This window comes from Pleurodeles waltl, chromosome 1_2 (genome assembly GCF_031143425.1).
Source record: "Pleurodeles waltl isolate 20211129_DDA chromosome 1_2, aPleWal1.hap1.20221129, whole genome shotgun sequence".
Taxonomy (NCBI): Eukaryota; Metazoa; Chordata; class Amphibia; order Caudata; family Salamandridae; genus Pleurodeles; species Pleurodeles waltl.
This window is the reverse complement of record NC_090437.1, coordinates 1,343,181,210-1,343,208,916: the sequence shown is the minus strand read 5'-3', so window position 1 is coordinate 1,343,208,916 and position 27,707 is coordinate 1,343,181,210. Positions and strand designations below refer to the sequence as shown.

Below are 27,707 nucleotides of genomic sequence, written 5' to 3'. Positions count from 1 at the left end.
ATAAGTTACTTAAGTGCAGTGTAAAATGGCTGTGAAATAACGTGGATGTTATTTCACTCAGGCTGCAGTGGCAGGCCTGTGTAAGAATTGTCAGAGCTCCCTATGGGTGGCAAAAGAAATGCTGCAGCCCATAGGGATCTCCTGGAACCCCAATACCCTGGGTACCTCAGTACCATATACTAGGGATTTATAAGGGTGTTCCAGTAAGCCAATGTAAATTGGTAAAATTAGTCACTACCCTGTTAGTGACAATTTTGAAAGTAATGAGAGAGCATAACCACTGAGGTTCTGATTAGCAGAGCCTCAGTGAGACAGTTAGTCACTACACAGGTAACACATTCAGGCACACTTATGAGCACTGGGGCCCTGGTGAACAGGGTCCCAGTGACACATACAACTAAAACAACATATATACAGTGAAAAATGGGGGTAACATGCCAGGCAAGATGGTACTTTCCTACAACTGGCCACTCAGATGCTCCCAGAGTTCCCTGCCAACGTGGAATCCAAGATGGCAAAACCAAGGGACCCCCTGGAGGAGCTCTGAGCACCACCCCTGGGGTGGTAATGGACAGGGGAGTGGTCATTCCCCTTTCCTTTGTCCAGTTTCACGCCAGAGCAGGGACCAGGGGTCCCTGAACCGGTGTAGACTGGATTATGCAAGGAGGGTACCAAATGTGCCCTTCAAAGCATTTCCAGTGGCTTGGGGAGGCTACCCCTCCCAAGCCTGTAACACCTACTTCCAAAGGGAGATGGTGTAACACCCCTCTCCCAAAGGAAATCCTTTGTTCTGCCTTCCTGGGCTTGAGCTTCTCAAGCAACAGTAGGGTATAAACCTGTCTGAGAGGTGGCAGCAGCTGGGGCTAAGTGGAAAACCTCAGACGGCTGAAATTGCAATACTGGGGTCCTCTAAGGAGCCCTCAGAGGTGCATGGAATCACACAACCAATGCTTGCAAAAGCCTTGGGGTATGATTCCTACATGTTTGATACCCAGCATGCCTATGTTCGGAGTTACCATTATGTAGCTGGACTTAGGTAGTGACCCATGTCCAGTGCACACGTAAAATGGCGTCCCCGCACTCACGAAGTCTGGGAAAATGGTCCTGGAGGTCGTGGAGGCACCTGTGCTAGTGCAGGGGTGCCCTCACACACAGGTACTCTGCACCCTGCCCTCAGGGCCGGAGGGCCTGCTATAGCGGTGACTTATAAGTGACCTGGTGCAGTGTAAATGGCACTGAAAGGGTGAATGCACCTTTTCTTGAAGGCTGCAGTGGCAGTCTTGCATGAAACCTTTGCATTGGCTCCCTATGAGTGGCAATAGATATGCTGCAGCCCAGACAGATCCCCTGGAACCCCGTTGCCCTGGATACCTAGGTACCATATACTAGGGACTTGTAAAGGGGCACCGGAATGCCAATTGTGGATGAAATACTGGGTTACCAGTATGCAACAACCATAATTTAAGGGAGAGAGCAGAATCACTGGGGTCCTGATTAGCAGGATCCCAGGAGACACTGTCAAACACACTGACAAACAGGCCAAAAGTGGCAGGTACCCAAACTTTAAAGAGGCTACTTTCCTACAGATATCATTTTGGTTTGTGTTCTGAAAGAGAAACTGAAACTGTAGAAGAGTTTGTAGTTACTTGGTAAACTAGTGTTCACATGGAATGTGGGTGATAGCACCGATGAGAGAAACCATGACTAGTTTATATTTTATTGCAATAATGATAGGGTTGGGGAGGAGCTCTGGATCCAAAATAATCTGAACTTAACTGAAATGTCAACTATTGGAAAACAGTTTGAGCAGTCTTTCACTTGTATAGCTGAGATACTGAGTGAAAACACATCACATTCTACTGTACATGCAATTGAGGTCATATCCAAACTGTCTATGTTTTCCAAACAGAACATGAAGTTCAGAGGAACTTGTTATCATGGTGCATTCATGGACTTTTTGCTAAGGGGTATCCTGCGATTCAGCTTTTCGATAAAAATTGCGGAAATAAGCCATTTGGTGGCATGCTTCCAAAGTGCGAAGCCGAATGACAAAGTTAGTAAGGTGACTGCTGAGTCCTTTGATATTGTTTTGCGGTTGAAGGTATCAACATGAACTATGAAGTAAACATCGTGGATGGAAAATCTATGGCCCTGACTTAAGAAAAGTGGTGCTGCACCTAGTGCAGCGCCACTTTTCTTGTGCACCTTAGTGCCCCCCTACCGCCACCATGTGCGTGCCGTATCTAAGATACGCCACACCATGGGGGTAGTTAGGGGAACTAGCGTCATAATTTTCGATGCTAGTTCATAGCTTTGGAGGATTAGCGTAAAAAAAATTGACTCTGCAAAGCCATTGAGGCCCATTGTAACCAATGGAAGCCTCCCTTGAATGCCTGCTCTGAGCAAGCGTTAGAAGTGCTGAAAAAAATGAGGCAATGCAATCTCTTACATTTCTTTGTGCCTTTTTGTGACTCCTCTAATGGGGAACACCCCCTTCACATACATTATGTCTGGCACAGGCATAATGTGGCGCGAGGGGTGACAAAGTGGCGCAATGTATGCATTGCGCCACTTTGTAAATTTGGCGCTGTGATTTTGGCCTCGTTGGGCCACATTGGCGTAAAAAAAAAATTACGCTACTGTGGCGCTAGGGGCTCTTAAATCTGCCCCCATGTGTTATCATCTAATTGACATTGTTACCTTCAGTAGCATCAGAGAGAGCACGATAATGGATTCTGGGGCCAGACTCACTTTAATTTTAGACAAGGTTTGTGATGAGAGATTTAGAGGGATTGTGTCTCCCACAGGCCCTGGTGTGAAACTGTATAGTTACAGCGGTAAAACCACTGAACTCAGAGGGTATTTTGATGCAACAATTGCATTCAGGGGTAATACTGAAGAGGGGGAAGTTTATGATCCCTTAGTTGGCAGCACTGTTCTAAGCTCACCACAAGCAGTTAGATATTAATCTTAACCCCTGATCAGTGCCTCAAGTGCAAGGTAGTTGTTTTAAGGATCCAGGAAAGGACATAGAAGAGTCATTCCCAAATGTATTCTCTACTAAAATTGGTTATACAAAGGGATGTGTTCATTGTATTAAATTGAAGCAAAATGACGTTCCTGTTTGTAGTAAAGTGAGGAATATTCCTATTAGTACAAGAGATGGTGTCAAAATGAAGTTTGACAACTTGTGTGAAGAAAAGATCATTGAGACAGTGGAGTCAAATGAGTGGTTTTCCCCAGTGGTGACAGCACACAAGGTAAAAGCTGATATCAGATTTTGTGTCAACCTCAGAAAACTAGATAAAAGGATCACTGTAGCTTGATACGCCGCACCTACCATAGCTGAAATGGTCATTATGCATTCTGCTTGCTATGGTGTTGTATTTTACTCTAGATAGTACCTCAGCATATCATCAGTTCAGGATATGTAAAGAACTTAAAGATTTACCTATGTTTATCACTCTCTTTGGTATTTTCTGGGTCATTTTCATGCATTTCGGCTTGTATTCCGCTGTGTCTGTTTTTGAAAGAATTACGTGTTGTTTGTTTGATGATATTATTGGTGTACATTTTATCTAATATGACATTTTAGTGCTTGGTTTAGAGTTCAGCAGATGGGTTACTCCATCACAAACTTAATACATTTCCCATCTACCTTATTACTTTATTAGTGCTATAGGATATAATGCATTTTTAATAAGGCTAATGGGATACCCATCATGTTTGTAACGGAGTACTCTGTCATCAAAATCAAAATCAGGCCCTTAGCCTTTTCCAACTCTCCTGACCAGCACCTTGATATAGTAACACATGTTTTGTAAATTCTTGGTGAAAAATATTGATATGAAGCTAGCAACTGTAAATTTGCCATGACTGAGATAAATTACTTCAGTCATGTCAGCTTAAACGTTATTAAGGCTAAAGTAGACATGGTGAGGACAATTCAAAATCTGTCAAATCCAACCAAAAAAGGGGAAACAGAGCATGGCAGAATTTTACTCCTGCATTTTTCTAGATTTTGCAAGCACGACTGTGAGCATTCGTCAGTTAAACAAATGGGATGCAAATTCTTTGGAGTGGGGATTGTGAGACAGTTTGTTTGAATTAAGATTATGTGCAGAGGGTCCCTGTAGGAAGTTGGCTCTGTATGCACTATTTCAAAGTAAGGAATAGTATGCACAGAGTCCAAGGGTTCCCCTTAGAGGTAAGATAGTGGCAAAAAGAGATAATACTAATGCTCTATTTTGTAGTAGTGTGGTCGAGCAGTAGGCTTATCCAAGGAGTAGTGTTAAGCATTTGTTGTACATACACACAGGCAATAAATGAGGAACACACACTCAGAGACAAATCCAGCCAATAGGTTTTGTTATAGAAAAATATATTTTCTTAGTTTATTTTAAGAACCACAGGTTCAAATTCTACATGTAATATCTCATTTGAAAGGTATTGCAGGTAAGTACTTTAGGAACTTTGAATAATTACAGTAGCATATATACTTTTCACATAAAACACAAATAGCTGTTTTAAAAGTGGACACAGTGCAATTTTCACAGTTCCTGGGGGAGGTAAAGTATTGTTAGGTTTTGCAGGTAAGTAAACCACCTACGGGGTTAAGATTGGGGTCCAAGGTAGCCCACCGTTGGGGGTTCAGAGCTACCCCAAAGTTACCACACCAGCAGCTCAGGGCCGGTCAGGTGCAGAGTTCAAAGTGGTGCCCAAAACGCATAGGCTTCAATGGAGAGAAGGGGGTGCATCGGTTCCAGTCTGCCAGCAGGTAAGTACCCGCGTCTTCGGAGGGCAGACCAGGGGGGTTTTGTAGGGCACCGGGGGGGGACACAAGTTCACACAAAAAGTACACCCTCAGCGGCACTGGGGCGGCCGGGTGCAGTGTAGAAACAAGCGTCGGGTTTCCAATGTAAATCAATGGGAGACCAAGGGGTCTCTTCAGCGATGCAGGCAAGGGGGGGGCTCCTCGGGGTAGCCACCACCTGGGCAAGGGAGAGGGACTCCTGGGGGTCACTCCTGCACTGAAGTTCCGATTCTTCAGGTGCTGGGGGCTGCGGGTGCAGGGTCTTTTCCAGCCGTCGGGATTTTAGAGTCAGGCAGTCGCGGTCAGGGGGAACCTGGGGATTCCCTCTGCAGGCGTCGCTGTGGGGGCTCAGGGGGGACAACTTTAGTTACTCACAGTCTCGTAGTCGCCGGAGGGTCCTCCCTGAGGTGTTGGTTCTCCACCAGTCGAGTCGGGGTCGCCGGGTGCAGTGTTGCAATTCTCACGCTTCTTGCGGGGATTGCAGGGGTCTTTAAATCTGCTCCTCTGAAACAAAGTTGCAGTCTTTTTGGAGCAGGTCCGCTGTCCTCGGGAGTTTCTTGTTCCTCTTGAAGCAGGGCAGTCCTCTGAGGATTCAGAGGTCTCTGGTCCTTGAGAAAGCGTCGCTGGAGCAGGTTTCTTTAGAAGGCAGGAGACAGGCCGGTAGGACTGGGGCCAAAGCAGTTGGTGTCTTCTTTCTTCTTCTGCAGGGGTTTTCAGCTCAGCAGTCTTCTTCTTCGGTAAGTTGCAGGAATCTAAATTCTTAGGTTCAGGGAAGCCCTTAAATACTAAATTTAAGGGCGTGTTTAGGTCTGGGGGGTTAGTAGCCAATGGCTACTAGCCCTGAGGGTGGGTACACCCTCTTTGTGCCTCCTCCCAAGGGGAGGGGGTCACATCCCTAATCCTATTGGGGGAATCCTCCATCTGCAAGATGGAGGATTTCTAAAAGTTAGAGTCACTTCAGCTCAGGACACCTTAGGGGCTGTCCTGACTGGCCAGTGACTCCTCCTTGTTATTCTCATTATTTCCTCCGGCCTTGCCGCCAAAAGTGGGGGCCGTGGCCGGAGGGGGCGGGCAACTCCACTAGCTGGAGTGTCCTGCGGTGCTGGAACAAAGGGGTGAGCCTTTGAGGCTCACCGCCAGGTGTTACAGCTCCTGCCTGGGGGAGGTGTTAGCATCTCCACCCAGTGCAGGCTTTGTTACTGGCCTCAGAGTGACAAAGGCACTCTCCCCATGGGGCCAGCAACATGTCTCTAGTGTGGCAGGCTGCTGGAACCAGTCAGCCTACACAGATAGTTGGATACAGTTTCAGGGGGCACCTCTAAGGTGCCCTCTGGGGTGTGTTTCACAATAAAATGTACACTGGCATCAGTGTGCATTTATTGTGCTGAGAAGTTTGATACCAAACTTCTCAGTTTTCAGTGTAGCCATTATGGTGCTGTGGAGTTCGTGTTTGACAAACTCCCAGACCATATACTCTTATGGCTACCCTGCACTTACAATGTCTAAGGTTTGGCTTAGACACTGTAGGGGCACAGTGCTCATGCACTGGTGCCCTCACTTATGGTATAGTGCACCCTGCCTTAGGGCTGTAAGGCCTGCTAGAGGGGTGACTTATCTATACTTGCATAGGCAGTGAGAGGCTGGCATGGCACCCTGAGGGGAGTGCCATGTCGACTTACTTATTTTGTTCTCACCAGCACACACAAGCTGGCAAGCAGTGTGTCTGTGCTGAGTGAGGGGTCTCCAGGGTGGCATAAGTCATGCTGCAGCCCTTAGAGACCTTCCCTGGCATCAGGGCCCTTGGTACCAGAGGTACCAGTTACAAGGGACTTACCTGGATGCTAGGGTGTGCCAATTGTGGATACAAAAGTACAGGTTAGGGAAAGAACACTGGTGCTGGGGCCTGGTTAGCAGGCCTCAGCACACTTTCAATTCAAAACATAGCATCAGCAAAGGCAAAAAGTCAGGGGGTAACCATGCCAAGGAGGCATTTCCTTACAGTCCCCAAGTGGAACTGTTTTGAGTCAGGTCATCCTTGTGGGGGCTGAATACAATTATTCCACAACTGAAAAAGTAATTAGCCATGTTCTGCATCATCAGGAAATATAAAACCATTTGTGGGATGTCAAGTTCAAGGTATTTTAAGACCATACACCATGGCAAGAATTTTTTGTCCGCAAGGGTCTTGGCTCCACTTCTTCCATAATTTGAAAAAGGGTAGAGGCATTGCAGGATTTTCAGTTTGTGGTTAAGTACACATCAGGAGAGTTGAACAAGACTGTTGATTGTCTTTTTAATCTGGTCAAAGAGAGTAGACAATGTTGTTGATGAAACGTGATCCGAGGACACAATCAGAGTTTGTTCATTTACTTAAGTGTGCAGTAAGTGGGGTGAGTGGCTGAAAGAGTTAGCTAGAGGTTTGTAACCACGTTGGGGAGGGCTGTAAAGAGAAAAGGAATTTTTAACATCTCAAAGTATTTGAGAACGAGAAAGATGAATTCTCCACACAGAGGTGTTTTCTTCTTCGTGGTGCGACACTAGCCCCACCTGTCACATTAAGATTACAATTGATCAATCTGGCTCATGCTGGATCTCCATGGAAAATGCAAAACTTAAGAACATTTGAGAACTGTTTACTGGTGGCTAGGTATGGATTTGTCTGTTGAAAGGGATATGAGATTTGTCTGGAATGTAGTCAGAGTGATAAGTTTAGGAAAACCAGGACAAATCCCATGGTGTGGAGAAAGTTGTTGATGTGTCTTTGGGGCGAAGTCTCTTTTGATATTTTGGGGATGTTTTCAGGGGGCTGTTGTGCTTTCTATTTGTTGATGTTTATAGATATGTTCTTTTGGTGGCTGGAAGTAGCAGTTATAAATGATATATCTACTAGCACTTTTATTAAGTTTTCAAAAGAGGTGTTTAGGTGAGCGAGCAGTCTGCAGTCTATCCTTACCGATAATGGAGTTCAGTTAACTAAATGAGAAATGGAATTGTTTCTGAATGAGAGGGGTTTTACCCATAATAAATGTTCCCTTCACCACCAGACAAATAGAAAAATTGAGTGATTTACTAGGCAGTTGAAGAAGAATATACAGCTGGCCAGGAGTGTGAGTGGAGACTGAAAGAAGAAGTTAGGATTTAAGTTGAAGCTTTGAAGCTTTCAGATACACACCCCACTCTATGTCAGGGCCTGTGCCATTCGAGCTGTTCAAAAAAACTGAAACTGTGTACTGTGATGTGCCCACCGAGGGCCAGGAAGAATGTTGAAGGTCTGAAGCATAGTACTTTGGATAACACATGCTTGTGTGAAAATGAATTGTGTAAACAAAAAGAGTGCAAATGGGTCTATGGCATGAGAAAAGCTATTGCTAATTCTGGAGTGAGTGTTGAGGGCATTGCTTTATTAAAGTGTTCAGAAAAAAAGAAAGGTATTTCTAAATATTGGAGTCATCTCAAAGTGGTTAAAGAGTTTAAGGGGGCAGCAAATCTTGAGGATGTTGGCATCTGGAATTCGACTCGAACTTCCATTGTCAAGAAACACTGACAAGATATAACTTTGGATTATTGTTTCATGTTTGATTTTGCCTGTGCATGTTTGCTTTTATGCCCATTTTTTAATCTCGCCTCTCTATTCTTTTATCTTTTGTGTGTCAGAGATCCCTGTTTATGGCATGTTTGTGTTTCTTTCCAGTATCAGCCCTCCTGTTTCTGTTTGTTTTCTCTTTCTTCTTTGGGGATAACGTGTTTAGTAACCTAGGTCAGCATTCTAGCTGTGCCTTGGAGACCCTGTCTGTGGTACTCTAGCATTTTTAAAGATGAGGGGAGAAAAGGTTTTGTGAGGAGTGGTTGTGTTGAAGATGCTGGGATGAGGAGATGGATGGAGTCATTTTTGTTGTAATGAAATTAATTGAACTTTTATCACTTGTTGATTCTTTTCTTGGTTGTCATTGGGCTTCACAGGTGACTCTTTCCAGTAGTCATGTTGCCACCTTGCACTTTAATATAATGTGAAAGGTGTAAAGTGTCTCTACTCAAAGGACCCTGTTAGGAGCTAAAAAGACGCAAGGTCGAAAAACCTTGTTGGCAATCTTGATGGTTCTTCTTGGTTGTAGCAGAGGGGAAAGAATCAGGTTGACTATCAAGATAGCAAAAGTACCCTAAACCAGAGCAAAGACTGCAGCACGTATTCCTGAATGCCAAATCCACAAGAAAACTTTGAAGGAAAAAGGGGGACAAACATAAATAGCAGTGTGTGGTAAATGCACAAAAATGGGGAAAGTGTACTGTTGTGCATACCTTTTAAACCCAATCCTGCGTATATAGCTGTAAGACAGGAAATTATATCACTGGAAGAAAGGTCAAGGCAACCTTAGTTTGGGATTTCCAGAGAGCAAGCACTGCTGAGGTAGCCATCTTGTATGGCCACAGATTTAAGGTTAGACATGCCTATGCTTCCATAAAAATGGTGTTTCCAAAGAATGGCTTCCATAGGAAGAAGAACATAATTTATATCCCGTATGGCTCTTCAGTTTACCATCCATCTCCAGCTTACCATGCATCTCTCTGGACAACCCAAGAAGTGACAATGACCATAGAGACAATGACTCCGGCTATGCGGAGTGAGGCAGTTCTCCTACTGCACACAAGCTTGTCTACAAGAGACACGCTGTCTTTGCCATCCGCAACGTGAGGCCATAGGAAAACACAGCTGCCAGCAAGTCTGACTCTGAATCCTGCTTCAACATCTAACAGCTTCTAGATTTAGGACAGAGGTCCCAGACAGTGGGAAGCCCAATCAACCCAATAATGACCCTGGAGAAGACCTTTCCAGTCACCTGCAGGCCTGGAAAGGGCTGCTATGTTACAGAGATTAGTACAGCATAAGCCCTTTGTATTGCACTTATTTTGGAAATAATTCCAACTATGTTTATCCAGTTTTATTTTTGCTCATTGTTGCTGGCTTTATCCATGTTTTTTTAAATTGTTTTAACTAACCAATAAAAGTAAACACACGTAGATACCTATTGGCTTTTAGTACTATAAATAGCACTAAAAGTCCCTAAATTACTCATATGCAGTACACATACATGACAACATTTACATTGTAGAATGACCACATGCACGTCTGAAGATATTCTGAGATTCGTTATGAAACAGCATCTGGTTTCAGTCCACTGAATGTCAGTCTGCAAAACTATTGACAGGCATTAATGACTGAAAGCATTAAAAACACTCAAAAGAACACCTAATTCCATTTTTCATATAAAAAATAAATGGAGAGAGAGATAGGTTTTTGTTTGTTGTTGATCAGTAAGTATGGAGAACGTGGGACCTTCTGCATGAGGAGCTAGGCTGCTACGTTCTGTGCACTCTGGGGAATTTAATCTGGCAAAATAGCCATGGTAGTTCCCATTGGGGTACACCAGTTAAGGAATGGAGAGCATTAGTGGCTAGATCTGCCGGGGAAGTGTCAGGCATGGAAGGTTATTCTGCAAAACCTTGATGTTGTAAAACCTTATTAGCACAGACTAGCCTCCTGTCTCTTTTTCTGTTTTGGTGGTTGGGGAGGTTTTGTTCCTACTGACACTCTTTGACTATTCTCCCACTTTTGGTTGGATGACGCTATTATTCTGATTTTGCCTTTGTTTTCCCGGGTATGATGCATGAGCTCCTGCGCATGTTCCCAATCAGACCTTTTAGTTTAAGTATGACCCCTGGTGTATGTATTTCCCACAAGATGCAAAAGGAATGACTTCCATCGTGAACCCAAGGTAGTAGATGTAATATGTGTGTCTCACACACTGAACTTAAACAGTAATGTATCTAATCTGTTGACGTCATTAATCCCTCCCTTCCTCTTCTTTACTCACCACTCCCTCCACTGTAGCTCACATCATTCCTTCTTTCCTGTGCTAATAAATCATCACTTTTTGCTGTGTCAAGACTCACTGTTATATTGAACCTTATTCTTCTGTCCATTGATACATGAATTTTTTTTGCAATTCTAGCCCCCCCGCCTTCATTGGTTCTACTTATCTCTTCTCATTATGGCTCTCTTTTCTGCATTTGCAGTTGTCCTCCAGCTGCCCAAAGAGCTGTCCATTGTGGAAGGTCTGCCCCTGGAATACAGAGCAGCCCAGCTGCATTTCCACTGGGGATCACCCGAGAGGCCGGGCTCAGAGCACACTGTGAATGGGGAGCACTACCCTGGCGAGGTACTGTAAAATACCAACTGGAATCTGAGGCGTGGATGTTTGGGCAAGAGTGGTAAGGCCTGTGCTTAATTTGTAAAAATCAAGTGCCAGGGCCCAAGATAATTCCCTTAGGGCTACTGCAGCTGGAACAACTGACATGGCAGTTTAACTTTCAGGTTTAAGTTAAACTTTTGTCATTTTTTAATGTATAGTAAACAGCTAAATGGCCCAATGATTAACTTTGCTTAAAAATATACACAAACAGCGCTACCATGTGGTGGTTTCTCATTCATATGTGCCAATGTTTACAAAAAAGTGCTGGTGGGGAGCACCATAAAACACCAGCACATATTAAGCACTGGTGAAGCCAGTGCCAGGGGTAAGAACTACAGGGCACATTTACTTTTATTTCATGCAACACAATGCAGGAAGAGAACGTACTGTGCTGCTTTGCATGGAAGGGAGAGAGCAGAAATGCTCCATTTTTACAAAGATATGGAGCATTTCTGCTCTCTCCTTGCACAGGAGCACTGTAAGCTGCCTAGCGCCAACACAGGCATCCTGGGACCATAGTCCTACATTTCGGGCCAGAGCGCCTTCCTGCACAAAAACAATCCTTAGAGCCTATTCCTCTCGCTATGTGTCCTGCAGAATGCAGCACATATGGAAAGAGGAAGTAACACGGAGAGATAAAGATATTTGTTCTTGTTACGCCACTCTCAGGTAGGGACAACATTTTGGAGCAAACTCAGGTTTACAAGTCTATGTAAATCTGGGTTTGTAACAAAATACATGGGTGGGTGCATGGGATCACCCATGTAAAACCTACCTGTCACAAAGTAGTGCAAGGAAGTACTATGCGTTGCCTCGTGTTTCTACTAAACCACAGAAAGTGGCTTTGTGTGGCTTAGAAAATACAAAAACATATTTTTTTGTCAGGGATACACCACAAAAGTGATGCAGCGTCAATGCAAAATCATAGTAAATCAGGCCCTACGTGCCTTCTCCAGTAGAGGTGAACATAAGGCAATTCACCGGGTCCATATGTGCAGCAAAAGGCTTGGCAATGACAATTAAAGAATGCTGTAGATAGGCCTCTGGCCAACACATTGGTAAGAAAGAAGAAGTATATAAACACACATGGGATTTGTCCAACAATAAGAATGTAAATTAAAAGATGCAGCTAAGAGGGACCACAGCAGGATTCATATATCAACCAGAAGCCCATGGATGTCAAGTGGCATATTAATAGGCCTCTAGCGCCTCCTTGTGTGACATTAATGTCATTTATTTTGACGTTAATGTGGCCAACGAGGCCACAATCCCTGCGCCATATTTACGGGGTGGCGCAAAGTATGCATTGCGCCGACCTGTAACCCTTTGCGCTACATTATGCCTGCACCAGGCATAATGTATGCAAAGGGGGCGTTCCCCCGTTAGGGGAGCCGGTAAAATGGTGGAAGGAAATCAATGGGATTTTCTTGCACCATTTATCATGGCACTTTTAACGCCTGCTCAGAGCAGGCGTTAACAGGGGGTACACCATTCTTTAGAATGGGCCCCTTTGTGCTCTGCAGGAGTAGCGCCAACAGTTTGCCGCTACTCCTGCAGAGCACATCAATAGCGTCATGAGAAATTACTCTATTGCACCCTACCCTGTGCCATGGTGGCGTTATGGGGGTGGTAAGGGGCGAAGGGGAAGTGGCGCTGCACTGGGTGCAGCGACACTTTACATAAATCTGCCCCCAAATGTCTCTGAATCCAGCCGACCCGATGCGTGACTCTTGGAATCATTTATGTGTCTCTGAACCCCTTTTATACTCAATGGATGGGCAACAAATAAACAAATGACAACAGTGACGTCACCTTGGAAGAGTTTTTTCCGCCGGTCAGAGACCATGGAAGTGAGCCCACAGGTCCCTTAACGCCTGCCCTGACCTAGGCGTTAAAAAACGGCGCACATCAAGCTGTGCGCCGTTTTTTAAGGCCCGCCCCTCCTGTGCGTCAAAATGACGCTGGAGTATAAATAAGGCGCACAGGCCTTAAAGTCATTTTTTGGGCGGGAACGCCTACCTTGCATGTCATTAATGCAAGGCAGTTTCCTGCATCCAAAAAATGACGCACATGGTGGAATTTTGACGTCCGCGGGTGTCAAAGTTTAAATATGGTGCACGGTTTGCGCCGAATGTGCGTCAAAAACTTTGTATAAATATGCCCCCCAATGTTTTAGAAATGGTAACCTTTAGCGCCCCCTACCGCCACCAGGTGTACGCCATATTAAAAATCTGACGTACCATGGTGCAGGGTAGGGGGCAAAAGCATCAACATTTTTGGCGCTATTGATGTACTGTTCAGGGTTTGTGCCAAACTGTTGTTTAAAGCAAAATTATAGCGCAGGGGTACAGGAATAATGCACACAACCAGAACACGACAGCTGTTGTTCACAGTAATTGTGTTGTTCATGCTATTTGTTAGCCCAAAATATGTATTTGCATCAAAAATTATGCAAGTACACATATCACGCTAAAAATGCATGTCATTACACACAGTTTTCCCTAAATTTTGCATAATTAGATGAAAGCAAATTATGTGAATTCCGATCTTCCGGGCCATCCATGTTTAGAAAGATTTGAGTAACATCTGCATAGTTGCAACAGGTGATGCTGAATGACCTGATGAGGTCCAGATAATGGGTTCCCTAGATGTGGTTTAGAAGTGGCGAGACCCTGAGGAATGCCCCGATGTTTGGTGTGAGGTGTCAAATATGAAACATGGTAGGAATTCCAGGCACAAGGCAATCTATTTTACCAATTCTATTTTATTATCGTAGTTTTGTGTATTCCCAGACAACGGAGTCCGTGCCACTGACAGGCCGGAAAGCAGAAGGCGACTCCTTCTTGTTCGCTGTGAGATTTCGGTGACTTGGATTTGAGAGCTGTCTTTGTGGCACTACCTAGTGTAGATTCAGACTGTTGAACCAACAGTAACGGCCTGATGTAGACTTACTGCGCCACACCAGACATTTTACCATTCCATTACATCTATAGAGATCATAATACAGCGGACCAAATAGCCATCAAGTTTGTGAGGGAGTAACCCATCCACCAAACTCTAAATCAGGCCTTCAATTATTGTCTAACTTAAAATTGGAGAGTTGAGTGAAACCGCTCTGTTGAAATGTTTACCTAGGAACGGGCCATTAGATATTGGCCTGTAGTTTGCTGGATAGAATGATTTGATATTCATCCTCTTGAGGAGTAATCTAATGTAAGAGATTTTCAACAGTTTCCAGGACTTGTTTCGTACACTTCTAGCTTCCCCAGCACAGGTTGCTCTATATCGTTGAATATGTTTGTAGGGCTATAAGCTCTGAAGGCAACTATTCTAATCCTGTGAGCGTGCAGTGGATTGGTCTGGGCACTGCATATGTTTGAATATTGAAATGTTGTCCCAGGGGTGACCACTTCTCGTGGAACTGAAGGCGATTTATACCTATGGAAGGCCATCCGCCTGGTTTATTTACTGGTGGACTGTATCCAGGGTAAAAGATGTCTGGAGCCCAGTCGGTGGTCTGTGCTCAGAAGGGATAACTTCTTGGAACCGAACAGGTGGGCAGTAGCTACGGGTGCGAGTTTCCTTAGTTTACGGAGACGTAACATCACCCCCTGCATGTGTATTAGGGCTGTACATAAGAGTGATAATCCCTTGTGTCCTGTAGGGGGTGTATCCAGGACTGAAAGTCCCCTAATAAGAAGGCTGCCCCTAATAGATAAAATATCAATGTGCCCATGTAAAGGGGTCCCACCCAGTAGGGATTATTGCTAGAGCTCAACAACTTTGTGGATGTAAATCAGGGTTTGTTCCCATGATCAATGGACCCTGGGCCACTAACAGCTATCTCCTGTCACCTAACACTTGTAGAGGTGAGGGGCTGCTTACCTGGAGGTCTGGAGGTGAAGAAACAGAGTTCCTGTCCCTAGGCCCCTTCTATGACTTTCCAGGCAGGCAATAGACTTAGCCTGGCCACCCAGCTTGTTTGCTCTACTTGTTCAATTTAAGTTGGAGGAAAAGCCCTAGTAATCAGGTCATCGGACTCCAAAGAGAGCCCTCACCCTAGCTGTCAGGTGACCTATGTCAAATAGAAACCCAACCCTAGCAGTCAGGTGTCCTAGGTCCAATAGAAACCCAACCTTAGCTGTCAGGTGTCCTGGTTCCAATAGAAAACCAACCCTAGCAGTCATATGACCTGAGTTCAATACAAACCCAACTCTAGCAGTCAGGTGACCTGGGTCCAATAGAAACTCAACCCTAGCAGTCAGGTGGTCTAGGTCAAATGGGAGCCCAAGGAGGCACAATCTGGGAGGTTGAATACGAAGAAAAATCTGAACCCTAACACAGTAGGGAGTAACCTATGTGTCTGGTGACCTGGGTCCATTAGTACCCCACCACTAGCGGTGAAGCGAAAACAACAGCCTGAAAGGTAGTGATATCTAAAATCCACCACAACAGTGTCTACTTACGTATAATTCATGATGACAGTACTTCCACCCTGAGGCTCCCCCCCCCCCAAGAAACCCCAAAGAACAACTAACTGCAGCGATAAGGGGAGCACCCAAAAAGTAGTGGAAATCACCACAGAAATCACAATTATAATATCAGTGCTGTAGTGTCCGAAGTCTAAATATGTACGTTCTGCATTCAGTCAACTGATCCCAGCAAACTAACACTTATTTTTTATTCTTTATTCTTCATTAGCAACTTTATTCTTGCATCTTCCACAATGTGTCCAGCCCAGACAACATGTTTCAACCTTACAACAGGACTAGCGGGGAAGTCACCTGGGATCCACTGGAGCCCTCAGAGTCACAGACTGGGATGGTTAACGCAGGGGCAGACCTGAACCCTAAAACATACACATACAGAGGGGAGCCTGTCTCTAAGGAACCTCTACTGGGCCGGGAAGGGGTAGAGGCAAATGCGACAATTGACGCAAATCATCTGTACTCAATGTTCAAAAACTATATTAAACACATTGCAATCAGTATAAACCGTCCTACATCAAAAAAACCTGCAAATTGATCAAAACAGATGATTTAAGCAGAGCCATTAACATAACCTTCTTTTAAGATGTTCCTCCTTCGTCAAAATCGAGCAGCCAAAGACAGCAGATCAGTCCTCTGGGGCACACCGACCCGCTTCCGGATCCGGCCCACCTGTAGGCGAATGGGAAGGGTCCCTCATGGTCAGGTGACCTGGCTCCAATTGGAGCTCCAAGAGCCACAGAGCAGGAGGGTTAACACAAGGGCAAACCTGAAGCCTAAAACTCAAGGTACCACCTGGAGCCGTGTTGTAAGGAAACCCTTCTCGGCTTGGAAGGGACGCGGAGTACAGGGGAGACGTTGACCCAAAATGGCATCAAATGACCAAAAACTATTTTGAATCCAGAGTACTGGGTGTGAAAAGAGGGCAGCACAGGGACCCCAAAGAGACCCCAAAGGAAGCTGGGACAGGATTGGATGACTTGTCATGTAGTGAGCGAATGGCGTCTGCATCCAGACGAGTCAGGGATAGCCTAGAACACATTTAAGATGCAGTGACAAGTACATTAGATGTCTCCACTGATACAAATAACAAAGGGATGAGAGTGTGGTAAGAACACTGTCAGAACAACCTTCACTGCAGAAACAGGTCACAACCCTTTCTCTCTCCAGGATTCTGTTTCTTTAGGCAGATAGGCCAGCTCAGGCATCCTATGGGAATAGTTCCTCAGCTAAACGGAGAGCAGAGTCAATGATCCTACTGCACGTGTGAGAGAGAGAGATGTGTCTAGCATGACCCAGATGTTGTCAAGTAGAGGGGTCTGAGAAGAAGCATGGCGGTGGCTGCTGCATCTGAGGTCGACAAGTCTGTCCTGTGATGCCTCACATCCTGAGGTGGGTCATGCAAGGGGCAGCATCCCAGATGGCACTAGGACTCTGTCTCCACCATCACAGAGTACTGTAAGGACCTCTAACGCTCCAAAGCACACTCTAACAAGAATGAAAATTGAAACCAATAATATCCTGCCAATAAAATGAGCTTTCTGTCTTCAGGCGCGTGCGTGTGTCACTAAGCCTGAAGAGCCACTGGCTGTGGGCAATAAAAAAAAATATTTTTATGTTATGTATAAATGTTAATTGAATGTTATATTTATTTTAATTGTAGAACAATGTAAAATGGATATCATTAATAATTTAATTTTAAATTTAAAGTTAATTATTTTAAACTTATTACATTTTAAAAATATATTTTTCCGAAGTTTAAATTTAAACAAAATCCAACTAAAGGTAAAACAAGTATGTTTTTCAATATATATTAAAAATTATTAAAAGGGATGTATTAAATTAATCTCATGTAATTTATATTTAATAGATATTAATGTTACATTCATTTTAAATGTAGAAAAGGTTAATAAAATATTTTAAATAAAATAATATTTGTATTATTTACCAATTTTTATATTAAATACACGTTATCTATATTTCTAAATAGTTTACATAATGTTATTTATTTTAACATTAGCTCCTATATCGTTTAATTTCCTCTCTGCATTATTTTCCGTGGTAGGGTTTTGTAGCAGCAGTTATTCGCCCCGTGTGGTGCTGAATTTACTCCACTTCTGGGCTGGAGTACCCTTGTGACTGTTTTGGGTCCTTTTTTGGCTGTAGTAACTATAGAAGTGCAGTTTCTGGACAGCAATGAGGTTACTTTATTGTGTGTGTGTGTACAGACCATTAAGTATTCACCACTTTCCTGCTGCCTTCCCTGTTCCCTCGTACAGTTATGGTTCAAACATACGTGTACGTGTGTGGACATGTCGGCAGCAGGGCCGGAGATCTCCAAACATAAGAGACGAGAGAGGAGAAGGGAGAGACCTCCCCATGTAGGTTTGTGAATAGCATTTTGTGGTGTGTTGGTGGTATTATTGTAGGACTATTAAATGTACTACAAATGTAGTTTGTGATTAGACACTTTTTAAGAAGTGATGACTCTCGACACAGAGTTCTTATCTCAAGAAGGTCTGTGGGGAGCTGTCAGGCCCCAAACACAAATGGACGCCAAAGATGGATTCCTCAGCTCTTGAGTCTCCTGTCTCTTTATCGATCGTTGATATCCTTACACAGTCAGGCCCTGGGCGGGTGGGGGATGTAGATGTCGCAACCTGTAAGATCTCCATTAGAAGACATCCTCTCTGCGCGACAAACATGGTCCAACAGGTCTTCCCTTCCTCTGGAGAGCCTGTGGACACTACCTAAAACTCAGGAGGACCTAAAAGGTACCCAAACCCGATGTTAGCTGGAACTCCCAAGTGTTGGATGGTGGCTTAGATCAAAAGCTAGAGGGGGTCATTCTGACCCTGGCTAGCGGCGGAAGCCGCCGGCCTGGCTGGGACCGCCAGAATACCGCTGCGTGGTCAAAAGACCGCCGCGGGTATTCTGGGTTTCCCGCTGGGCTGGCGGGCGACCGCCAGAAGGCCGCCCGCCAGCCCAGCGGGAAACACCCTTCCATGAGGATGCCGGCTCCGAATGGAGCCGACGGAGTGGAAGGGGTGCGACGGGTGCAGTTGCACCCGTCGCGATTTTCAGTGTCTGCATGGCAGACACTGAAAATCATGGTGGGGCCCTGTTACGGGGGCCCCTGCAGTGCCCATGCCATTGGCATGGGCACTGCAGGGGCCCCCAGGGGCCCCACGACACCCCATACCACCATCCTGTTCCTGGCAGCCAAAACCGCCAGGAACAGGATGGCAGTATGGGGGTCGGAATCCCCATGGCGGCGCGGCAAGCTGCGCCACCATGGAGGATTCCCCAGGGCAGTGGAAAACCGGCGGTACACCGCCGGTTTTCCGTTTCTGACCGCGGCTGTACCGCCGCGGTCAGAATGCCCAAGGGAGCACCGCCAGCCTGTTGGCGGTGCTCCCACGGTCGTTGGCCCTGGCGGATTTTACCGCCAGGGTCAGAATGACCCCCAGAATCTGCTGGATCTGGCCACATTACAGGCCATCTTTCAAACTAGAACAGGCCACTAACAGATGTCACCGGACATCGGCCATCTTTTAACCAGGCAAAGCTAAAGAGGTATGAGCTGTCCAGATGTAGGAGGGATTGTAGGGATCCCTAGCTGCATGATCTGCACCAGTTTCAGAGGTAATCTAAGAATAAGCATGAATTCAGTGTTCACACAGTAACAAAGATTTATACACTGAGGGGTATGGGACAAGAACCCTGTATAGGGAAACCAAGTTTGGAATCCATATTTTGTTTTAAAGCATACACTACAAAGTAATTTGCTTCTAGGCGCTTAGCCAGAGTACTACACCACAAATCATAATCCCAGAGAGTATTAAAATGTGATAATATTTTGGGCTGTATTGCGAGATCAGGGAAAGAAGAGCCTGCAAGAAAATTCAGGTGCAAATTCAGCAAAGCGCGTGATTATAGAAGATCTGTAGCACATAGTGTACATATCCTGCAGAGAACATCCATGTGCAAAACAGAGCAAAAGAACAGCTAGTAAAAAAGGTATGGTGCAAAACAGAGCAAGAGCAAATCGTCAAAATAAAGCCCAAGCATGCTCTCTGCAAAACATGTGTGTCAACATACAGCACAAGCATGATCTCTGCAAAACACACGTTTAACATACAGCCCAAGCATGCTCTCTGCTAAACATGTGTGTCAATATACATCACAAGCATGATCTCTGCAAAACATGTCTGTCAATATACAGCCCAAGCATGCTCTCTGCAAAACACAAGTTTCAACATACTGCCCAAGCATGGTCTCTGCAAAACATGTGTGTCAACATACAGCCCAAGCATGCTCTCTGCAAAACATGTGTGTCAACATACAGCCCAAGCATGCTCTCTGCAAAACCCACATTAAACAGACAGCCAACGCATGCTCTCTGCAAAACATGTGTGTCAACATACATCACAAACATGATCTCTGCAAAACGCAAGATTCAACATACAGCCCAAGCATGCTCTCTGCAAAACATGTGTGTCAACATACAGCATAAGCATGATCTCTGCAAAACACAAGTTTCAACATACAGCCCAAGCATGCTCTTTGCAAAACATGTGTGTCAACATAAAGCCCAAGCATGCTGTCTGCAAAACATGTGTGTCAACATACAGCCCAAGCATGCTCTCTGCAAAACACAAGTTTCAAAATACATCCCAAGCATGCTCTCTGCAAAACATGTGTGTCAACATACAGCCCAAGCATGCTCTCTGCAAAACACAAGTTTCAACATACATCCCAAGCATGCTCTCTGCAAAACATGTGTTTCAAAGTCCAATACAAGCAAGGTCTGCAAACATGCATGGGTAAAATACAGCACCAGTATGGTCTCTGCAAATCACGTTTCAAAACCAGCACATGCATGGTCTCCGCAAAACATGTGTTTCAAAATACAGCATAAGTATAACCTGCAAAGATGCATGGGCAAAATACAGCATGGCCCTGGCCTACAATATACACTAAGGGGGTCATTATGACCCCGCCGACGGCGTGAAAATGGAGGAAAGTACTGCCAACAGGCTGGCTGGACTTTTCTCCATATTATGACATTGGCGGTTTGGCAACCGCCGGGCTGGAGACTTTAGTCTCCAGCCAGGCGACCGTCACTAGCCTGCCTGTGGGATTATGACCCCGCCTACCGCCATGGTTTTTGTGGCATCCTCACTGCCACGAAAACCATGGCGGTAGGCACTATCAGTGACAGGGAATCCCTTCCCTGTCACTGATAGGGGTCTGCCCGCCCCATTCCCCCTCCCCAGTTTCCCACCCACTCCCTTCTCCCCAGACCTCCCCGCGACATACATGCACCTTCATTTACACACAAACACACGCATACACACATTCATACCCACATTCATCCACGCATGCATACATCCATTCACATACACATCCACACACACTGACATACATTCAAGCACACACGCATTCACACAACACAACATACACGCACTCACACATCCATACATGCACACACACACAACACACCCCACCCCTCTCCCCTGTCCAGAGCACCCGACTTACCTAATGTCAGGGGGTCCTCCAGCGGGAGACGGGACGGGGCGCTACTGCCAGCAGCAGAATCCACCAGCAGAACACCAACAGGCCGTATCATGGGTCATGATACAGTTTGTGGCGGTCTACTGGCGTGGCGCAGCTGCTGGCAGCAGCTCCACCTTACCGCCATCCGCCGGCATGGCCACAGCCAGATTTCATCCATCCTTCTGGCGGAAATCCGGCCGTGGTCATAATACGGCGGGCGGCTGGTAGCCGCGGAGACGGTCTTTTGGCAGCCGTCGCTATGGCGGTAGGCGGTTTTCACCGCCGGGGTTTTAATGTGCCCCTCAGTCTCTTCAAAATATGCAAAATACAGCACAAGCATCGACTCTGCAGTGAGGGTGCAAACTACAGTAAAAAACACCTTCTGGAAAACGTGCGTGCAAAAAACTGCATAAAGATAATTTCTCCGGAACATATATTTGCAAAATACAGCTTAAACGTAGCCTCTGCAAAAGAGCATCTGCAAACTACAGCCTAGGCATAGTCTGTGCAAAATGTGTGTTTGCAAAATACAGCCTAGCATAGAACATAAATGTAGTGTCTTCGAAATCCGCATGTGTAAATACAGCACATGCATGACATCTGCAAAACATGCATGAGCGAAGCACAGTGTAGCTAAAGTGTCTACAAAACAGAAATGCAGTGAAATACATTTAAAAGCTGTGGCATATACACAGCCTGTGCAAAATGTGTAATGTTTGTGCAAAGTACACCATGCACACACTAGTACATCCCAGAGGTAGATCTGACACATCAGGTGTAATGTGGTGGTAAATGTGGTGTTTGGGTGTTTGTTGGGCATGTGGCTTTACTGCTGACGTTACTGCATGGCTGTGAATTGAGGCCAACCCACACCACCAGGATGGACTGAGTTACACAGTCACCGGTGATGCAAGAGGTGATAAGTGGGTGTGCTGGGCTCTGTCTTTTCTGATACTATGCACGATGTGTTGTGTGAATCCCAGTGGTGTGTGGTTGAGATGTTGACATTGTGGTGTTATGTGTGGTAGTGTGTAGTTTGTTGGTATTGATGCTGATATTCTGGTGGAACAAGTCGAGGGGACTATGAACTAATGGTTGATGTGGCGATGACCGTGCCACTGTTGATGTTGGTGGTGAGTTGTTTGTGGTGGTGAGCTGTTGGAGGTGAGTTGTTGGTGGTGAGTTGTTGTTGGTGGTGAGCTGTTTTTGGTGGTGAGCTGTTGGTGGTGAGTTGTTGGTGGTGCATTGTTGTTGGTGGTGGCTTGTTGGTGGTGAGTTGTTGTTGGTGGTGAGTTGTTGGTATGGTGATAGCAGGTGAGGTGCATGTATCCTACACACATATGTGCCTTCTTCTGAGTCGCTTTGTGTTGGTCTTTGCAGATCCACATGGTGTACTTCTCCAGCGAGTACAGCAGCATCAAGGAGGCGATGGACAAGCCAGGTGGGCTGGCGGTGCTTGGGGGCTTCATTGAGGTAAGCACTGGCATGACCCACTGCCTCATCTTGTGGGTGAGGTCACCCTGATGTGCGTATTGTGTTCATCACGTCTTCACTGATTACCAAGTGAGACCAATGCCACCCTGAGGGTTGGACTGCCATATTTCCCAGAGAAAAATACCAGCCATTTGTTGTTGCTTTGAGAGTCTGCAAAGGCCTGGACGTTACACTAAATAGAATGCCAAGCGTTCTGTAGATCAGGACATTGAACTCACATCTGCCTATTAAATACTCCTGGTTCCAGAGGCTGTACAAGAGGACCATCCTAAATGTAATTCAAGAGGGTTAGGGCCTGATTGAGAACTCGGTGGAGGAGTTACTCTGTCACAACGATGATGGATATCAAATCCGCCGAAATCTAAAATTCATAGAATGGAATGGGATTTATATTTCGGTGGATGGGCTACCCCTCACCGTTGCAACTAAGTAACCCATCCACCTAGTTCTAAATCAGGCCCTTAATGTACACACTCTCTCATGAATTTTTGTATAGAAAATCATTAAGGGGGTCATTATGACCCCGGCGGTGAGTGTTAATGTGGCGGTAGCACAGCCAACAGGCTGGAGGTACATTCTGCCGCATTATGAAAATGGCAGGTTGGCTGCAGCCAACCCGCCACTTCTCCACTCATACCGCCATGGCGGTATCAGCCGCCAGGCCGGAGATGTCAATCTCCAGGCCGGTAGCCAGCACAGTACTGCCGGCGGCATTATGAGCCTGCCTACCACCATGGTTTTTGTGGCATTAGCAATGCTACGAATACCATGGCGGTAGGCCCTACCGGTGACAGGGAATTCCTTACCTTTCACTGGTAGTCGGCTCCTCCACCCCCCCATCACTCACCAGACACCCCCCACACCCCCTCCATCCAAACTCCCTCCGATCCTCACACTCCCCCCCTCATACACTCACACACCCGCAGACACGCACCACGCATACACCCAATCACTCACACTGGCATGCCTGCATTCATACACGCATAATTCCAGACATGCTCGCAGACATTCTTACATATAATCACACTGACATGCAGACACGCACTCACTTCACCATTCTTACACGCATTCACTCACACGCATACAACCACGCAAACAACACAACACACACAGATGCATTCACACACACTCACACATTCATGCACACACTCAGACACACACGCACACACACGCACAACACCCCCGCCTCTGTCAGAAGCCATTACTTACCTTGCGCAAGGTGGTCTTCCGGCAGGGAATGGGAAGGGGCACTGCTACCGCCAGCAGCGCCCCGCCATCAGAACACCTCCAGACCTTATTACTTGTCGTAATACGGCTGGCGGCGTTCAACTGGTGTGGCTATTCTAGTGGTAGCAGCGCCACCTTACCACCGTCCGCCATCATGAACACAGCCGAATTTCCACCCTTCTTGTGGGGGAAGTCCCACAGTGCTCATAATATGGTGGACGGACGGTAGCCGCGGTGGTGGTATTTTGACGGCCGTCACAGCGGCGGTAGGCAGTTTTTACCACCAAAGTCAAAATGACCACCTATGTCCTGAGAATATTGGGCCTGATTCACAGAAGTATTTATAAGTATGTGAAATAGTACTACAGGAGGGCGCACAGTATTACAACAGAAGTATTATTTTACATAATCATGAATGGCTCAGTAATTTTCCTTAAAAAATACTATTGCAGAACTGGTTAATATCGTCATGAATATCTTTGTGACTAGCGCCATAAAATACTACAGGTGTAGTATTTTACATACTCATAAATGCCTTTTTGATTAGCCCCAAAACAAACCCTAGGAATACTTCTCCACATACTCATAAATGACCTTGTGATTGCCCCATAAAATACTACATAAGTTCTGCTTCAGTTACTCATAAATGCCCTTGTGAATAGGCCGTTCTTTTCTTTCGATATTTTCCGCATTATTTTTCTTGAGGGATTATCCCTACGTCAACTGAAGTCGTGTTTAGGGGGTGTTTATTTGATTAGATTCCTAATAAAACGTACCTTTATCCTGTCCTTCAATACAGCTGTTAGTAGGATTTCATAATGTCTGCAGCATCGACTGCAACCTGGTGGTGCATTTTATGACCCTTACCTGTAATGTGGGCTCACTCTTTCTTTGTGCCTTGTAGGTCGGTCCTGAGGAAAATCCCTACTATGCACACCTGCTGGAGTACTTTGATAAAGTTGCAACCGAAGGTAGGATTAATCTGCGTTCTTTGGCAAACATGATATCTTTCATTAAAAAGTTAACTTCCAATATCCAGTAGTGTCCTGATCATGACACACACTTTCTCCTTAAAACCTTCACCTCTCCCAGAACTAAAATGCTATGGATAGGATTAAAAAAGGGAAAATAAACATACTTTATCTCCCTAAGGGAACCTCTCAGGTATGAATAAATGGAATTTATCTTCCTAATCTTCCTAAGAGAACCACTCAGGTAGGAACGCTTATAATTTACCTTCCCAAGGGAGCCTCTCAGGTGACAATATATATAATGTATCTTCCTAAGGAAGCCTCTCAAGTAACAATAAATGTAATGTCGTTGTTTTAGTTATTCACTTGGGCTCAGTGATAGCTTAGCTTAGGCCTGCAGCCTGTGCCCTTTTATTCAGTATTCTTGCTAAATATCATTCCATTTTACTAATTTTATTATTGGCTCTTTAGTGGCATTGTTTTAATTCCATTATAAGCTGCTATTCTACGAAAGCATCGTCATCAGTGCTATGGATGGTGCACTCTGCATCACGTTCTTTTCCTCGGAATCACAAGAACAGAATGCGAGGCCCGCACAATAATATTTTGTTTGCCGGCCCGAGACTGCGTAAACAGTCCAGCGCTTAGGTACATACCCGCGTTAGGCTTCTGTACATGAACATAAACATGTCCCCATAAAAACATCTTGTAGGACAAAGGGCATTAGAGGGGGGTCCAGCCAGAATTCCCATCCGTGCTGCATGACGGTTTTCAGTAGAGCTCAGCCTCGTGTCCCACGGATCCTGATTTGGGGACTGGCGGTCTGACCTTGTACCAAGGTAACGGGGTGGGTGTGCTTCACATGGACACTGTATGGGCAGATTTGGCTTGCGTCGCCATGCTCTCGCTTATGGGCGAGAGATTAGAATTGTGTATTCATGCTATTACAAATATGTTGGGGTTATTTATATTCACATCTCTGATTTTCACACTCCTGATTTTGTTGTTCCTCATTATCCTAATCATTGCAGCTCATGCATTTTATCAGTGATTGCAGTCTTTTCAATAAATGTATTGAGAACGGTCCTGCATCTCTTTCCTTCCCTCTGTGTGTGTAAGAGACTTGTATGTGGAGAGAAAAGGCTAAGACTTGTTTCCACCATGATTTCCCTGAAGGGTTTTCAGAGTCCATGCAAGGCTGCCACAAATCGCCTTTACCGGTTGGGTTTTGGTGAGGTGCTGCTAGAGAGCCGGGAGGGTTGGGTCGACAGCTGCCACCTGGTGTGGGAGTGACTCCGCTGCCTACGATGCAGAGGTGCTGCACAACCAAATACAGCAGTCTCGTTACTTTATGAGAGTCCTTATGACAATGTTTCTTCCTAAGAGAGCATCTCCAATAAGAATAAATATAATTTATTTTCCTAACAAAACCTCTCTGGTGACAATGTATCTTCCTAAGTGGACCTCTCAGGTAACAATAAAGATAATTTATCTTCCTAAGTAGACCTCTCAGGTAACAATAAATATAATTTATCTTTCTAACGAAACCTCCCCGGAATATAATTTATCTTCCTAAGGGGACCTCTCGGGCACAATAAATATAATTTATCTTCCTAACGAAACCTCTCCGGTGACAATAAATATAATTTATCTTCCTAACGAAACCTCTCCGGTGACAACAAATATCATTTATCTTCCTTAGGGGACCTCTCAGGTAACAATAAATATAATTTAGCTTTCTAAGTAGACCTCTCCGGTGACAATAAATATAATTTATCTTCCTAAGGGAACCTCTCAGGTAACAATAAATAGAATTTATCTTCCAAACAAAACCTCTCCGCTGACAATAAATATAATTTATCTTCCTAAGGGCACCTCTCAGGTAACAATAAATATAATTTATCTTCCAAACAAAACCTCTCTGGTGACAACAAAAATCTTTTATCTTCCTAAGGGAACTTCTCAGGTAGCAATAAATAAATTTATCTTCCTAATGAGCCTCCAAGGTGACAAATATAGTTCCATACTGCTCTCTGAGAGGCTTTGACTGATGAGTGTGATAACCGTGCTCCGTTCCTTTCTAGGGGAGGATACGAAAGTTCCAGGCTTCGACATCTCAGGCTTGCTGCCCACCAGGATGGACCGGTATTTTCGTTACAACGGATCCCTGACAACACCCCCCTGCTTCCAGACCGTGAACTGGACCGTCTTCAATGACACCATCAAGATATCCCCGGCACAGGTCTGTGAGGAAACAAGCGCATAGGGCTGAGTGGTCACCTCACTGACCACATGCCTACTTATTAGACAGCCTTGAGGGGGCTACGGGGTGGGAACTGAAAACTTTAGCAACTTTTTGTGCATCATCTACCGTATGGCAAAAAATGGACCACAATAATTGATAATACGCAGAGGCATACATGTGAGGAGACCCACAATTTTGTACGCCAAAAATGGCTTTATTTTAGGTATCTCCTGTCTAAAATGTAATCTGCTTCAATATGAGTCAATGGGGAAAATACAGCCCTCTGATTTTTATTTTCAAAATCTACCACTTCCCAGTTTTAAAATGTTGGTATGTAGGCATAGGATCTTATCAAAAATCACACCATTTTGAAACATTTCCCATTTTTGAACTACCTGCACCTTAGAAGCCCATCCACCTCTTTGTTTGGGTAATCTCATCTCAGTCAGTGAGCTTCTGGGTCCTAAACTCCACCTCACGGAAGCTATCTGAGTCTTTCGCAGCACCTCAAAGCCTGAGTTCTGGGCAGACCTCTGCTATTTTTGTGCACTTCAAGCTGTTAAAAGTCAAATATAGTTTTCTTAGACAACATTTGTGTTATTTTGTTGTTGTGGCAAGCTGGAGGGCAGGATCACTTCAGTTTTTCTGTCTGCATGCCAGGAA

At 45.2% G+C, this 27,707-nt stretch overlaps 1 protein-coding gene across 3 annotated transcripts in view; it reads left to right on the top strand.

Moving 5' to 3' along the window:
* Positions 1 to 27,707, top strand: part of CA9 (carbonic anhydrase 9) — a 324,823-nt gene that overhangs the window by 241,787 nt on the left and 55,329 nt on the right. For all 3 annotated transcript variants that reach the window (XM_069205726.1, XM_069205727.1, XM_069205728.1), the window contains exons 4-7: positions 10,886 to 11,028; positions 22,488 to 22,580; positions 24,733 to 24,799; positions 26,884 to 27,041. In XM_069205726.1, the coding sequence (XP_069061827.1) occupies positions 10,886 to 11,028; positions 22,488 to 22,580; positions 24,733 to 24,799; positions 26,884 to 27,041 (461 nt within the window). The remainder of the gene's footprint in view (positions 1 to 10,885; positions 11,029 to 22,487; positions 22,581 to 24,732; positions 24,800 to 26,883; positions 27,042 to 27,707) is intronic.